This window comes from Phocoena phocoena, chromosome 3 (genome assembly GCF_963924675.1).
Source record: "Phocoena phocoena chromosome 3, mPhoPho1.1, whole genome shotgun sequence".
Classification (NCBI taxonomy): domain Eukaryota; kingdom Metazoa; phylum Chordata; class Mammalia; order Artiodactyla; family Phocoenidae; genus Phocoena; species Phocoena phocoena.
In genome coordinates, this window is record NC_089221.1 from 169,175,603 (window position 1) to 169,189,076 (window position 13,474).

The window sequence follows — 13,474 nt, forward strand, 5'->3', positions numbered from 1 at the left end:
GTAATTATCAGAAATCAGTAATTATCAGAAATCAGTAATTATCAGAAATCATCTCTTTTGATCATTTTAGCTACAAACACATCCATTAACCCATGGGTCAGTGGGAGCCCCTGAGAACTCTCCACTCACCACTACGGATCTGAGGGTTGTCTTAAAGACCCAAATAAGTGGATACTCAGATATCTGCCTCCACACAAACTTCCCTTTTGGTCTAGTCCACTGGTTCTCAAACTTCACTGTACAGAAAAATGAGAAAATTAGATCATGCTGGGTATATAAATCAAAGCCAGTTGCTGTCCCATACACCAGGGACTCAGCAGTGAACAAAACAGACAAGGATGCCTGCCTTAGCGGACTTTGTGTTCTAGTGGGAAAAACATAATAAATGAAGTTCATTTGTCACTCAACAATGGTGAGTCATGATAATTAGTTACTATCCATCAATTTGCTTTTGATAATTTTGCCATCTTACCTTCCAGAAAGATAGTACTAACACAGTAACAGAGGTGAATGTCAATTGCCTTGTAGCCTCACAGAATCTAATATCAGATATCTTTTTTGACTATTATAGTGAGAATTCTAGAGTGGTTAAACACATTTTCATGTAAAAGTCTTCGTCTTTTTTTTTGTTTCACTTTTTTTTTTTACAATGTCCCATCTGTGTCTTTTGTGTGTTCAAAGTGGCATCCATGTTCTTTGCATGTCTCTTATTTATTTCTCACAACTCTTTATATATAAAGGATGCCACTTTAAAAATGTTAGTGGCAAATAGCCTTTGTTTCTAATAGAGCTAAACTGGAATAACACAATTTATCAACAGGGACCACGAAGAATCCTCATTTGTCAGACATCCTAGCAGTGAATTCCTTATGAAAACCCAGTGGAGGGGGACAGATGGGTCCAAGAAATAGTAGCTAGGAAGAGAGCATTTTGACCTGAGACAAAGCCCTTCTCAGATCCTTAGCTGAGAGAATGTATCCATCTTCTGAACTGGATTCAGCACTGTCAGGGACAATTCTTTTTCTTTTTTTTTTTTTGGCTGTACAGAGCAGCATGTGGAACTTCCCTGACCAGGGATCGAACCTATGTCCCCTGCACTGGAAGCACGGAGTCTTAACCACTGGACCACCAGGGAAGTCCTGTTAGGGACATTTCTAACATATAAATTAGATTATGCCACTCCCTTGCTTCAAACACTCCCATGGCTCCTCATTGCCTTTAGACGGAAATCCAATCTCCTCTCCACACCCTTCCCAAAGCCACCCCCAAGCACCACATTTTCCTTTTTGCACCACCTCCAGATAGAGAGGCACCCTGAGCCTTTCCATTAACTCACTCCTGCCATGTTCCAGGAGCTCTACCTTCAGGTGTGGCTTTGGGAAAGTGATTTCCCTCTCCAAGACTCAGTGTTGTCATCTGAGAAATGGGATAACAAGTACAGACCTCATAGGATTGGTGGCAGGGACCCCATGGGATAACTATTTGTAAAGCTTGATGGGATGTCCATTCGCTTTTTCCAAAGCCTTTTCAGCTTCTCCCTGGGAGGTGGGGGACCTTGGCAAACAGATGCTCCTGGGACTCACTTTCTTGATCTTAAAAGGAGGATATAAAGTTAGTACCATCACTGTCTAGGGAGAGCAAACTCACTCAAGGAGTGAGTTGGACCTAGGGTTATAGGGAATTCACATCCCTATAATCCCTGGAGGGTCCACAGATGCCACTCGGATTGGGGGCCCAATGGAGCGTCTTTTAAAAAAATTTTTTTTATTGATGTATAGTTGATTTACAATGTTGTGTTAATTTCTGCTGTACAGCAAAGTGACTCACTTATATGCATATATACATTCTTCTTTATATTCTTTTCCATTATGGTTTATCCCAGGATATTGAACATAGTTCCCTGTGCTATTCAGTAGGACCTTGTTGTTTATCCATTCTATATAGAATAGTTTGCATCTGCTAACCCCAAACTCCTAATCCATCCCTCCCCCATCCCCCCACCCCCTTGCCAACCACAAGTTTGTTCCCTATGTCTGTGAGTCAGTTTCTGTTTCGTAGACAGGTTCATCTGTGGCATGTTTTAGATTCCACATACAAGTGATGTCATATGGTATTTGTCTTTCTCTGTCTGACTTACTTCACTTAGTATGATAATCTCTAGTTGCATCCATGTTGCTGCAAATGGCATTATTTCCTTCTTTTTTTTTTTTAATGGCTGAGTAGTATTGTACTGTATCCAGTGGAGCTCCTTATATGGAAAAACTCATTCACAAGTTCTTCTTGTAAACATTATGTGGGCCTCCAGCCCCAGAAAAACAAAAACCAAAAACACATTCAGCCCCTGGGCTTCCAGTTTGAGAAACCTCTGATCCAAGGGGACAAGTCTAGGTAAGAAGCCTGTGTCACAAGAGGCTATCTGTGATTCGAGAATTGGGCAATGCCAAATTCAGTGGGTATGTCACAGATAGGGGCAAGTTAGCACAGCGCCGACCCTCCCTTCCTATCTGCCTGCAGTATTGGTGGGATGCAGGCCCCCATCCACACATATGCCTTCTGCCTCTGACGATCCATGCATTCTCTTCCCTGCAAGACAGCCAGAAGTGATGTGTTGAATGCCATTCAGGACGCCTGCTCTAGGATTCTTTTTTTTTTTTTTTTTTTTTTTGCCATGCCGCATGGGTTGGGGGATCTTAGTTCCCTGATCAGGGATCGAACCTGGGCCCCGACAGTAAAGGTGCTGAGTTCTAACCACTGGACCACCAGGGAATTCCCTTTAGGATTCTAAAATGTTCGGGAGGAGGGGAGACTGTTTTGAGGATCTAGAATGCCGGGCACTCCAAGATTCTGGGAGTCCATGATTTTGGAGATCCCATGATTCTGAGCCTCCCAGGTCCCAGAACTCAGAGATTCACCGAGCTTGTCACTGCCCGCTTGGGTCTTCCATAATCGCCCATGACAGATAATACAGTGTCTCGAGGCAGAAACCATGAACCCTCTAATCCAGCGGCCTAGGCAGAGGGCCTACTGCCCGGAGCCACCTGGCTTTTCCTAACGGCTTAATGAGAAAGTCAGAATTAATTGGAACTGGCACCCAGCACTCACAGAGCTCAGCGCGGCTAGCTTGGCCTCCATATGTTAAAGCCGAGCGTCTCTGGGTCTTGCTCTGACCTGTTCTAAACACCAGCAGGTGTGTTGCCTGAAACCTGAAGCTTAGCCTGACAAGGGAGGTGGCTGGGACCGTGGTGACCCAGTGCCACAGGTAGAGCCAGCCGGCCCACTCTCCCTGACACAGTGTACACCAGCCTGGGCCCTCATTCTGTCCCTCGTCTGGGCCTCAGTTTCCCTCCTCTGTTCAGTGAGATAAGCCTCAGGTTTCCTTGTGGATTACATGTAAATTGCTCAGCGTGTGTGTTGTACTGTAATCCATCCTTGGGCACCTGGGTAGAGTCCCAGAAGGGATATAGCGACTTCTCATTTCAATAGCTATTATCAGAGAGATTATGCCATTTCACACTCCAAACCCCAATGCATAATATTGCTCTTTTCCCCAAACCCCAGCAACATGGTGAATTATCAAACTTTTTCATCCTTAGGAACCTGGTAGATTTTTTAAAAGTATTTCATGGTAGTTTTATTTTATATTGACCTTACCATACGTGAGAATGAACTCCCTTTCATATGCTTGGAAGACATTTGTATTTCCTTTTCAGAAACTGTTCATGTCCTTTGCCTCTTTTTCTATTGAATTGTTGGCCCTTATTGATACCTGGAAGATTTTTACATATTAAGGAAATCAGTCTTTTGTCTGTCATGTCTTGGAAAAGTTTTCCTTTGTTGATTGACCTTCTAGTATTTGTGTGTGTTTGTGTGTGTATAGGAATTTTACATTTGTATGTAGTCAGTTATTAATCTTTTTAAAAATATTTATTTATTTATTTTTGGCTGCGTTGGGTCTTCATTGCTGTGCGCAGGCTTTCTCTGGTTGCGGCGAGTGGGGGCTGCTCTTCATTGCGGTGCACAGGCTTCTCGTTGTGGTGGCTTCTCTTGTTCCGGAGCACGGGCTCTAGACGCACGGGCTTCAGTAGTTGTGGCACACGGGCTCAGTAGTTGTGGTGCATGGGCTTTGTTGCTCCGCATCATGTGGGATCTTCCTGGACCAGGGCTCAAACCCGTGTCCCCTGGATTGGCACGCAGATTCTTAACCACTGCACCACCAGGGATGTCCTGTGGTCAGTTATTAATCTTTTTTAAAAAATTTATTTTATTTATTTATTTATTTTTGGCTGTGTTGGGTCTTTGTTGCTGCGCGTGGGCTTTCTCTAGTTGTGGTGAGCGGGGGCTACTCTTTGTTGTGGTGTGCGGGCTTCTCATTGCCATGGCTTCTCTTGTTGCAGAGCACGGGCTCTAGGCGCACGGGCTTCAGTAGTTGTGGCTCGCAAGCTCTAGAGCTCAGGCTTAGTAGTTGTGGCGCATGGGCTTAGTTGCTCCACGGCATGTGGGATCTTCCCGGACCAGGGCTCGAACCCGTGCCCTCTGCCTTGGCAGGCGGATTCTTAACTACTGCGCCACCAGGGAAGTCCTGTAGTCAGTTATTAATCTTTTAAATCATCAAAGGTGTCATGTCATGCTTCAACACACTGGGATTATTATTTTTAACTTGTACATTTTCTTCTAGTAGTTTAATAGTTTCTCTCTCTCTCTCTTTTTTTTTGTTTGGTTGGTGGGTGATCCATCTGAAATTAATTTTGCTCTTAGCTACCTTTAAAATCTCCATCTGAAATCTGATGGTTGTCTAAGAAGCTGTGTAGTAAGTGGACAATAGCATGATGACTGAAACCAGGTGGCTAGGCTTCAAATCCTGGCTCTGCCATTTTTCACTGTGTATCCTCAGGGAAGTCACTCTCTCTGAGCCTCACGTTACTCATCTGTAAAATGGGAGATAATAGTGTCATGTGAGAATTAAAGGAAGCTTTTATTATTATTTTTTTAAATCATGTACCTAGAAGGCCATCTGGCACTTAGCCCATATTTTTTTTTTCCTGCTTGCTATTTTTGTTTTTATTTGCTTTTCAATGGCACTTGACTCTCAGTGTAGCCAATTAGCCAGCGACTATGCTTCAGGAACATTTCTAAGTGCTTATGTGCAGTAATTTACTCTCATAACAACCCCATTGGACAGATGGTAATATCGAGGCCCAGGGAGGTTAAGTTCCTTCCTGAGGAACTTCCAAGGGTCAGGGTTGGCATTAGAGCCCTTGATTTGCCCACTGCCCTGTTCTGGCCTCAGCCTCCCTCCCCCAGTCTTGGCCACTCCTGGAGGAGGAGTTCCCACTGGGCTCCATCGTAACTAGCTTCTAAGTACAGACTAAATCTCTGAGGTCAAGTCAACATTCTGGATACCCAGAACTGGTCAGTCCTGTCCTGGTAGGTATGGCTGTGGAGAGGGGCAGGCAGCAGTCAAGGAAGGCTTTCAGGAAGAGGGTCATTAGATAAGTAAGACTGGAGAGGCTGGCGGGGCCTGAAAAAGGGGTTGCAAGGGGAGGGGAGGACAGCATGGAAGCCTCCCCTGACTGTCACTGACCACAAGCCTTGACTCTTGCTTCTCCCCACTAGGCACACAGTGAACTATATAGTTGGTGATCATGGGCAGGTACCTCCTTGGTGGGAGTGTTGAACTTCTACTCAACCGTCAAAGCCCCAGGGCTCCAATGCCTACTCATCTGGAAAGCCATCTCCCCACTACTGGCCTTTCCCAGCCTGGGGTCTCTCCTACTACTCAAACCCTGACCACATAGGACTGGGAATGTCTGTGTCCAGCTCTGTGTCCTTCACCCTCAACTGGGTGACCGTTGAGGGCAGGGCCTTAGGTTGGGATTTCTCTGGTTCCCAGCATCGCCCAGCCCAGCCCGGACACAGAATAAGTACTGGTTGAATAAGTCTTGAAGGAAATAAGGGAGTAAATGAGAGTCAAATATGTGAGTGACAAATACAAACCACAGACACTTCCTTCCAGGGCTTCCACCTCCCTTGGGATAAAAGCCCAGGTCCTCCCTGTGGCCCACAAGGTCCTACATGACCTGCCCCATCCCCTCCCTGACCCCCCCCTCCTCCCTGTCTCCCCCTCGCTCACTCTGCTCCAGCCACACAGGCCTCCTCGCTGTTCCTCCAACAGGCAGGCTCTGTCCTGCCCCAGGACCTTTGCACAGGCTGTTCCCATCTCAGCCTGCAGTAAGTACTCTTGATCATGACTCTGCGTGGTTGGCTCATTCCTCCTTCAGATCTCCATTCAAATGCCACCTCCACAGAGAAGCCTCCCTTGACCTTGATCCCTAAAATAGCCGGCCAGTCTCGAGCTCTCTTCCTCTTCTGGTCCCTCCCTGGCACTTCCCACGATCGATGCACTGTGCATTTACATATTTATCTTTATGATGCGGCTCCTTTTCGTGGGTTTTGTCCCGGGTCACCCGGGGCGCCTCCATCCGCCTGGCTCGCAGTAGGCACTTAATACAGGTCGACGGAAACTAAGGGGCGTCTGCGGGTGGGGGCCAGGGGCCCGCAGATCCACCCGCCGCGCCCCGCCCTCGTGGGGCCTCCAGTCTGCGAGCTGGGCGTGCCCGGGCAGGCTGGGCGCGGGCGCGGGCGCGGGCGCGGCGGGAGCGGGCGGCCGGGCCGGTTGGGCGGGTGCGGAGGGCGCACGGGGCCCGGGCCGGGTCCGCGGGCCCGGGCCGGGTCCGAGTGTCCGGCGGGGACCATGGAGGGGCTGCGGCGGGGCCTGTCGCGCTGGAAGCGCTACCACATCCAGGTGCACCTAGCGGACGAGGCGCTGCTGCTGCCGCTCACGGTGCGGCCGCGGGACACGCTCAGCGACCTGCGCGCCCAGCTCGTGGGCCAGGGCGTGAGCTCCTGGAAGCGCACCTTCTACTACAACGCGCGGCGGCTGGACGACCACCAGACAGTGCGCGACGTGCGCCTGCAGGACGGCTCGGTGCTGCTGCTCGTCAGCGACCCCAGGTGGCCGGGGGAGGGGACTGGGGGGCGACCTGGGATCGGGGGCCCTGGCTGGGATCCCCAGTGAGGGGTGAGTCAGGGCTGGGGGGAGACGGCGGGGCACAGGAGGGCCTGGCTGGCGTCCCCGGTGGGGTGGGAGGTGGGTCAGGATGGGCGGGGCCTGGGGGGCACAGGAGGGCCTGGCTGGGGTCCTGGATGGGGAATGCGTGGGGGGAGACGGTGGGGCACAGGAGTGCCTGGCTGGCGTCCCCGGTGGATTGGGAAGTGGGTCAGGGACGGGGGGGAGGCCAGGAGGGCCTAGCTGGGGTCAGGGTGGAGTGCGTGGGATGGTTGCAGAAGGGTGGACTGGGGATCCTTCTCGTCCTTGTGGACTCCTTGGACAGCGCCCGGCACTGAGAAAGGCCAGGAGCCTGGCTCGATTCCCCCTGCAGGCTTCCTTCTTTTCTCTCGCTCTGTCTGCCTCTCTCCAGCCTCGCCGGTCCTTCTCACGAACTCTCTTTGTCTCCTGTCTCTCCCTCTCTCTGTGACACTGTCCCTGTTTATTTCCTTTCCTTCTTTCTGTCTCTGTCTCTCTATATCTCTCTGTCTCTCTGCGTCTCTGCCCATTTCTGTCTCTGCTGTTTTTCTCTCTGTGTGTGTCTCTCTTCCTTTTCTGTTCATCCATCTCCCCCACTACCTCTGCCTTACCCACAATCCCATCCTGACCCTTGCTGTCCACACTCTGACCTGGCCGTCTGGGGTTTCCAAAGATGTCCCCTGGCCAAGATGACCCGAGAAGAGTGGGTCTCCCAACCAAAGGAGGGGTCTGCAGAGAAGGGCAGCTGGGCTGCGGGAACAGCACATGTAGAGCCCTGGGGCAGTTTTGGGAAATGGTGGAGGCTGGTGCTTGGCGAGATTGGCAGTGGATGGAGGCGCTGGGCAGGGTAGGGACTGGAGCTGTCTGTGTAACACTGGAGTTTATGGGGGTCATGCTCGCTGGGCCCCTAGAGGCTTGGTCCACCAAGTCTGGGTGACATTTTGAGAGTAGGAGCCTTAGACGCCAGTCCTGGAGGCTCAAGATGTGGTGGGAGGGCCTGCCTCTCCAGGCCCTCTCGAGGGAGGGTCTCACTTGGGGCTGGTAGAGGGTGTTCCTGGCAGTGGCCAAACAAAGTCTAGCAGCTGGACGATCCACAGACGTCTACACAGTCAATATTCAATATACAGTACGCATTTATTGGGTGCCTACTGTGTGCCGGGTCATGTGCTGGGCGGCACTGGAACCCAGCAGGGACCCAGACAGACCAGGCCTGCCCTCACGGAGCCCACAGTCAGTCCAGTGGAAGAGACAGACAAGGAACCAAATAAACATACGTTTGAATGTCAGGTTGTAATAAGTGCTATGGAAAGATGCAGGGAGGTTGAGAGTGATGGAGGTGTTGCTACCCTATCAACAGTGGCCAGGGGAGGTCTGTCAGAGAAGGTGACATTTCACAGTACAATGTGAAGGAGCTGATTAAACAAAGAGAACAAGAGTGGGCAGGAGGGTATTCCAGGAAGAGGAAACAAAATGTGCAAAAGCCCTGGGGCAGAACCATGCCTGATGTGTTGGAGGAACAGCGAGGAGGCCTGTGTTTCTGGAGCAGAGTGAGTGAGGGGGAGAGAGGGAGGAGGGGAGGGCAGGGAGGGGACAGGGAAGGTCGTGCAGGGCCTTGTGGGCTGTGGGGAAGACTTGGGCTTTTACCCTCAGGGAGGTGAGAGCCCTGGAGGGCTGTGGGCAGAGGAGGGGCAGGACCTGCCTCAGGTGCTCACAGGTGCCCTCTGGCTGATACAGGGAAGACATATTGTGGAGGGAGCAGGGAGGGCTAGGGGTGGGGATCAGGGGACCAGGGTGGAGGTCTAGTGATGGTGAGTGATGGTGGAGGCTGAACTAGGATAGAGTCAGCTCACTGTTCCTCCTACTCTCTAGGCATGGTCCTACCTCAGGGCCTTTGCACTGCTGTTCCTTCCTCCTGCAATGCTTTCTACTTCCCTTCCTCAGCTCCTTCAGGCTTTTGTTCAGATCCTACCTCCTCAGTGTAATCTTCCCTGACCACCTGTTTAAAATGCCATCCCACCAACACCATACCCTAACCCTGCTTTACCTTTCTCTATACTTCCTTGATTATTTTTACTAATATTTTACTAATTTTTTTGCCCCATCTCCCCCACTAGACTGTAAGCTCTGTGAGGGCATTGTTGTCCATCCTATTCACTGCTGTTTCCCCAGTTCAGTGCCTGGCACATAGTAGGTGCTCAATAAATGTTCGTTGAATGTATGATCTCTGGAGGTGAAGAAGGGGATGCTCAGAACATTTTCCTGGAGCTCTAGTGTTTCCTGGAAGCAAGAGAGAGGGTCTCGTGGGTGGAGGCGAGTCTGGGCAGATGCAGCCATATGCATTGGCTGGACACCGAGCAGACCAGGAGGCTTTAAGTGCCAAGGTGAGGGCTGCACAGGCCTGCAACCTGTATCTTTCTGTCCCCCTCCTGCAGGTAATCTGTGTTGGAGGATGCAGAGCCATGACCGAGGGGACCAGAGGTGCTGGCTGAAGAAGCAGGCTGAGGGTGGCGGGGGACATCTCCTGGGAGCCTTGACCTCACTCTGGGTAAGTCACTCCAGTATTTGGGACACAGAAGGGACCTTAGAGATTGTGGAGACCACAGATGGGTAAACTGAGGCTCAGAGAGGAGAAGAGAGTCATCTCTGATGACCATCACCCTTCTCCACACCCATATGCTTCTGGCCCCTGGGGCAGGGTCACTGGCCTTACCTTCTCACCTTTGAACTAACACATGGGCCTGAGTAATGCTGCCCTGAATTTCTGTGTGCCCTTGGGCAAATTGCTCCTCCTCTCTGGGCTCTGTTACCCCTCTTCCTTAACAATCAAAGAGTGGGCTTTGGTTGGCAGGTTTGGTTTAATTGCACTCTTTGCCTGCAATTTCTGTGACTGCCACCAGGTGGCTTCAAGTGCCAAGCTCCCCACAGGCTAAGGGCTATCCCTGCCCCTCCTGGAGGACACCAGGGCCATGTCAAAGGAGGAGCTGGCTGCAGGTGTTTCTGCCCATGGGGCTGTTAGGGAAAAGGGAAGAAGGAAAAGTGGCCAGAGAGCTGGTGTTTCACCCTGCGAGGGGGCCTGGATTGAAGTTGTCTTATCCCCTCCCTCCTGCTGTTCTAAGGTTCTGGGCTTCCAGCATAGATGGTGAAACACTGGCCTGCCCAGCTGCTGCCCACTGCCTGGGACATTCCTGATGGAGCCCCAGTCCCTGACACTGACCTAGGATGTTGCTACTCCGGGCCAGCCAGCCTTCCAGCTGTGCTGTGTGATCCTGAGGAGGTGGCGCCCGTCTTGGGGCTTCAAGTGCCCAGTCTGCAGTGGGAACCACGTGCCATCTGGGGAGGCAGCTGGAGGAGGTCACATGAAGAAAAGCACAGAGGGGAGAGGAGCTTGGGGGGGGGCATCACCCCCACCTGCCTGGTACATTCTCTCTGCCACGCCTCTACCCAAGCTGTGCCCCCAGCCTGAAGCACCTTTCACACCCCTCTCTTCAGCTCCAGTCCACCCAGCATTCCAGCCTCCTCCAGGAAGTCTTCTCAGATTCCCTCCTCCCCAGCCAGTGAGCACCTTGTCCTCTTTTGGGCCCCCTCAAGCCTCCTCTACTGTGAACAGCTTTGGCTGGGGGCAGGGGGTGTGTGGCCAGACACTCATGACATCTCAAATGACTAAAGGTGGAGACTGGGGGGCCCCAGCCCTCTCCCAACGCTCCAGTGTCACCCTGCACCCCTCCCCCAAACCCAAACCCCTCCCCACGTTGCACCCGTGTCCACCCCCGTGGCGGTGTCCTTCCTGTTCAATATCACTGCTTTGCCCCCTGCACGGGGTCTTCTGGTTGTGTCTGAAGGGCTCTGGTTAAGTGGGCAGGGATTTGGTGGGGGGCGGTGGCTGTGCCTGGCAGAGCACTGAGACATTGACGGTAATCATGGGGGTACTCCGGGCTATTCCAGGCAGTGTGTTGTAGGAATTCTGGGTATAAGACCCTCTGAGTAGGGAATTCCATGGTGATCCAGAGGTTAGGACCCTGCACTTCCACTGCTGGGGTTCGATCCCTGGTCGGGGAACTAAGATTCCGCGTGGCGCAGCCAAAAAAAAAAAAAGTAGAACGTTGGGACTCAGTTGGATCTCTGATCTGCGGCCATGAGGCGTCGGGTCCACTGTGCAGACCCCCTCAGCTTGGGGGGATGCTGGCATGCGGGCCCTCGAGGGCCGTGTTCACGCTCTGGGTGCTGGCATCACAGGGCAGAGGCTCGGGAGCCTGGGAAGACATAATGTTTTAATTAAGAGTCGTGTTGGCCGCAGGGCCCAGAGCAGGGACAGGTGGATAATAAATCGTGGCCGTGGGGAGAGTAGTGCTCAGATGTGCGTTTGTCCATCAGGGGATGGGGACGGCCCCAGGCTTATGGGGCTTTTCTCACTTCCCCCTCCGGGGCTGGCATCACTCCTCCTGGGGCCAGGCAGCCCACGCCCCTGCTCCTTCCTGGTTTTGGTCTCGGTGGGTCACGCACACACTGGGGGACCTGCTCCCCAGGGCCCAGCAGGAAAGTGGGGCTTTTAATAGCCACCCCAGCTCCATTCCTCGGCTCCCACTACATGCCAGGGTTTGTGCCACATCCTTGTCTGGCCTCCACTTACCCTAGTCTGTGAAGTGTGAGGTTCGGTGGTGGTGGTGATGATTATGGCCCATTTTACAGATGGGACATCCAAGGTCACCCTGCCCCCTCTAGTCTGCTGCCCTGGCAACCCTTGAACTGAGGGGTCCCCAGCCCATGAGCAGGTCCCTGATAGAGGAAGGGGGAGGGTTTCCCACATCTTGGCTGAGGTGAGGGTGGGAGAAAGCATTTTCAGGCTTTTTTGACATTTAACAAACAGTATGCAAATCACATGCAAATCGCATGCAAATCACCACCCATTTCTTAAGCCTCAACAGCTTTGGTGTGTTCTGAAATAATAATGTTGGACTTGTCCCTTGGTATTGGCTTGGAGGAGGGGTGCAAAGTTTTTCCCTTCCTCCCTTCCTTCCCCTTCCCTTCTGTTTTCTTTCCTTCCTCCCTCCCTTTCTTCCCTCCTCCCTTCCTTTCTTCCTGTTATCTCTTTGCTCCCTTCACATTGTTTTTTGGAGGCTTCCCAGTTCCAAGATGAATACAAACAGCAAAAGTGGCTTCCAGCGTTCCCATTTTCCAGATGGGGAAACTGAGGCACTGAGAGGCACAAGCCTGGACTGAGATACCAGAGACACATTGTGGAAGGCATCCGCCACCAAGTGTCATCATGGACCAAAGTGGACAGTACCTGTGACCCAAGGAGGAGAGATGACAGTGGCTGGAGCAGGCCTAACAGGGCTTGGAGGAGCCAAGGTGTCCTTGGGTTTCTTGGCCTAGAATGGCAGGCTGCCATGCTTGGATCTGGAGAAATCTGACACTGAGTGATCTTACTCCTCAAGTCCTTCTTTGTCTTGCTACTCCATCATGTTCTTTGAATTTGGGCCACAGCCTCTGCTCAGTTTGCATGCCCTACCTTTTCTGTTTGCAAACTCCTATTCATCCTTCCAAGCCCCAGCTCCAGTGCCCCCTTCTTCAATGCAGACATTTCTGATCCTCCAGAAGAGCTTCCACTTCCCTCTGGGCTTCTGTTGCCCCAGATCTCTCTCTCTCTCTCTTTCTCTCTCTGGTCCAACCCTGACCCTTTTGGAGACAGCAGCATTACTGGTCACTCTGGCTTGTTTCCAGCACTTGTCTGATTATCACACACCTCCAGACTTTCATGTTCTCTGCCCAGAATGTCCTTTTGGGTCTTTTTCACCTGGAATAGTCCTACATTTTCAAGGTCCTGGCACTAATACCCCACCTCCATGTGGGCTCGACAGCTCTCTCCCAGTTGGCCTCTGGGTCCTGCAGCCTCCATCCCTTCATCCCTGACCCACAGAACAGGGAGGTCTGTGTGTCCTCCCAGTCTTAGGAGTTGCCTCTGGGGCTCCAGCATCACCTAGGCTGGGATTACAGGGTGATCCTGTAGTACCGTACAAATTCAGTACAGAGGGACTGAATTTGAGTAGGTACGGAATAAAAGACTAAGTGTTTGGAAACAACGCCAAGTTCAAACTCCCTCACTTAGCCTTGGGCTTCACTCTCCATAGACAGTTCAGTCCTAAGCACATCCTTCGCCCTTCTCTCTCGTTCACCTCCAGAACTCTGCACAAGCCATTCCCTCTGCCAGGAATGCTTTTCCCTTGACTCCTATTCTGGGTGACCCCAAGCCAGGCCCCTCCCATCTCTGCGCTGTGAAAATGGGGGAAGTCCGGTCCCCCCAGGGCCTCTCAGGCTCCTGGCTCCACCCCAGGAGCAAGTCCGGGCTGCAAGGAGTTTCGGGTGAGACCTGGCAGCCACCATCTCTCCCTG

The 13,474-nt window shown here is 52.0% G+C and overlaps 1 protein-coding gene across 1 annotated transcript; it reads left to right on the top strand.

Moving 5' to 3' along the window:
- Window positions 1-6,751: 6,751 nt before the first annotated feature.
- On the top strand, window positions 6,752-7,075 carry TINCR (TINCR ubiquitin domain containing). Its single transcript, XM_065873848.1, has one exon. It carries the CDS (start codon window positions 6,752-6,754, stop codon window positions 7,073-7,075), a length of 324 nt encoding a protein of 107 aa, XP_065729920.1.
- The last annotated feature ends 6,399 nt before the right edge of the window (window positions 7,076-13,474 follow it).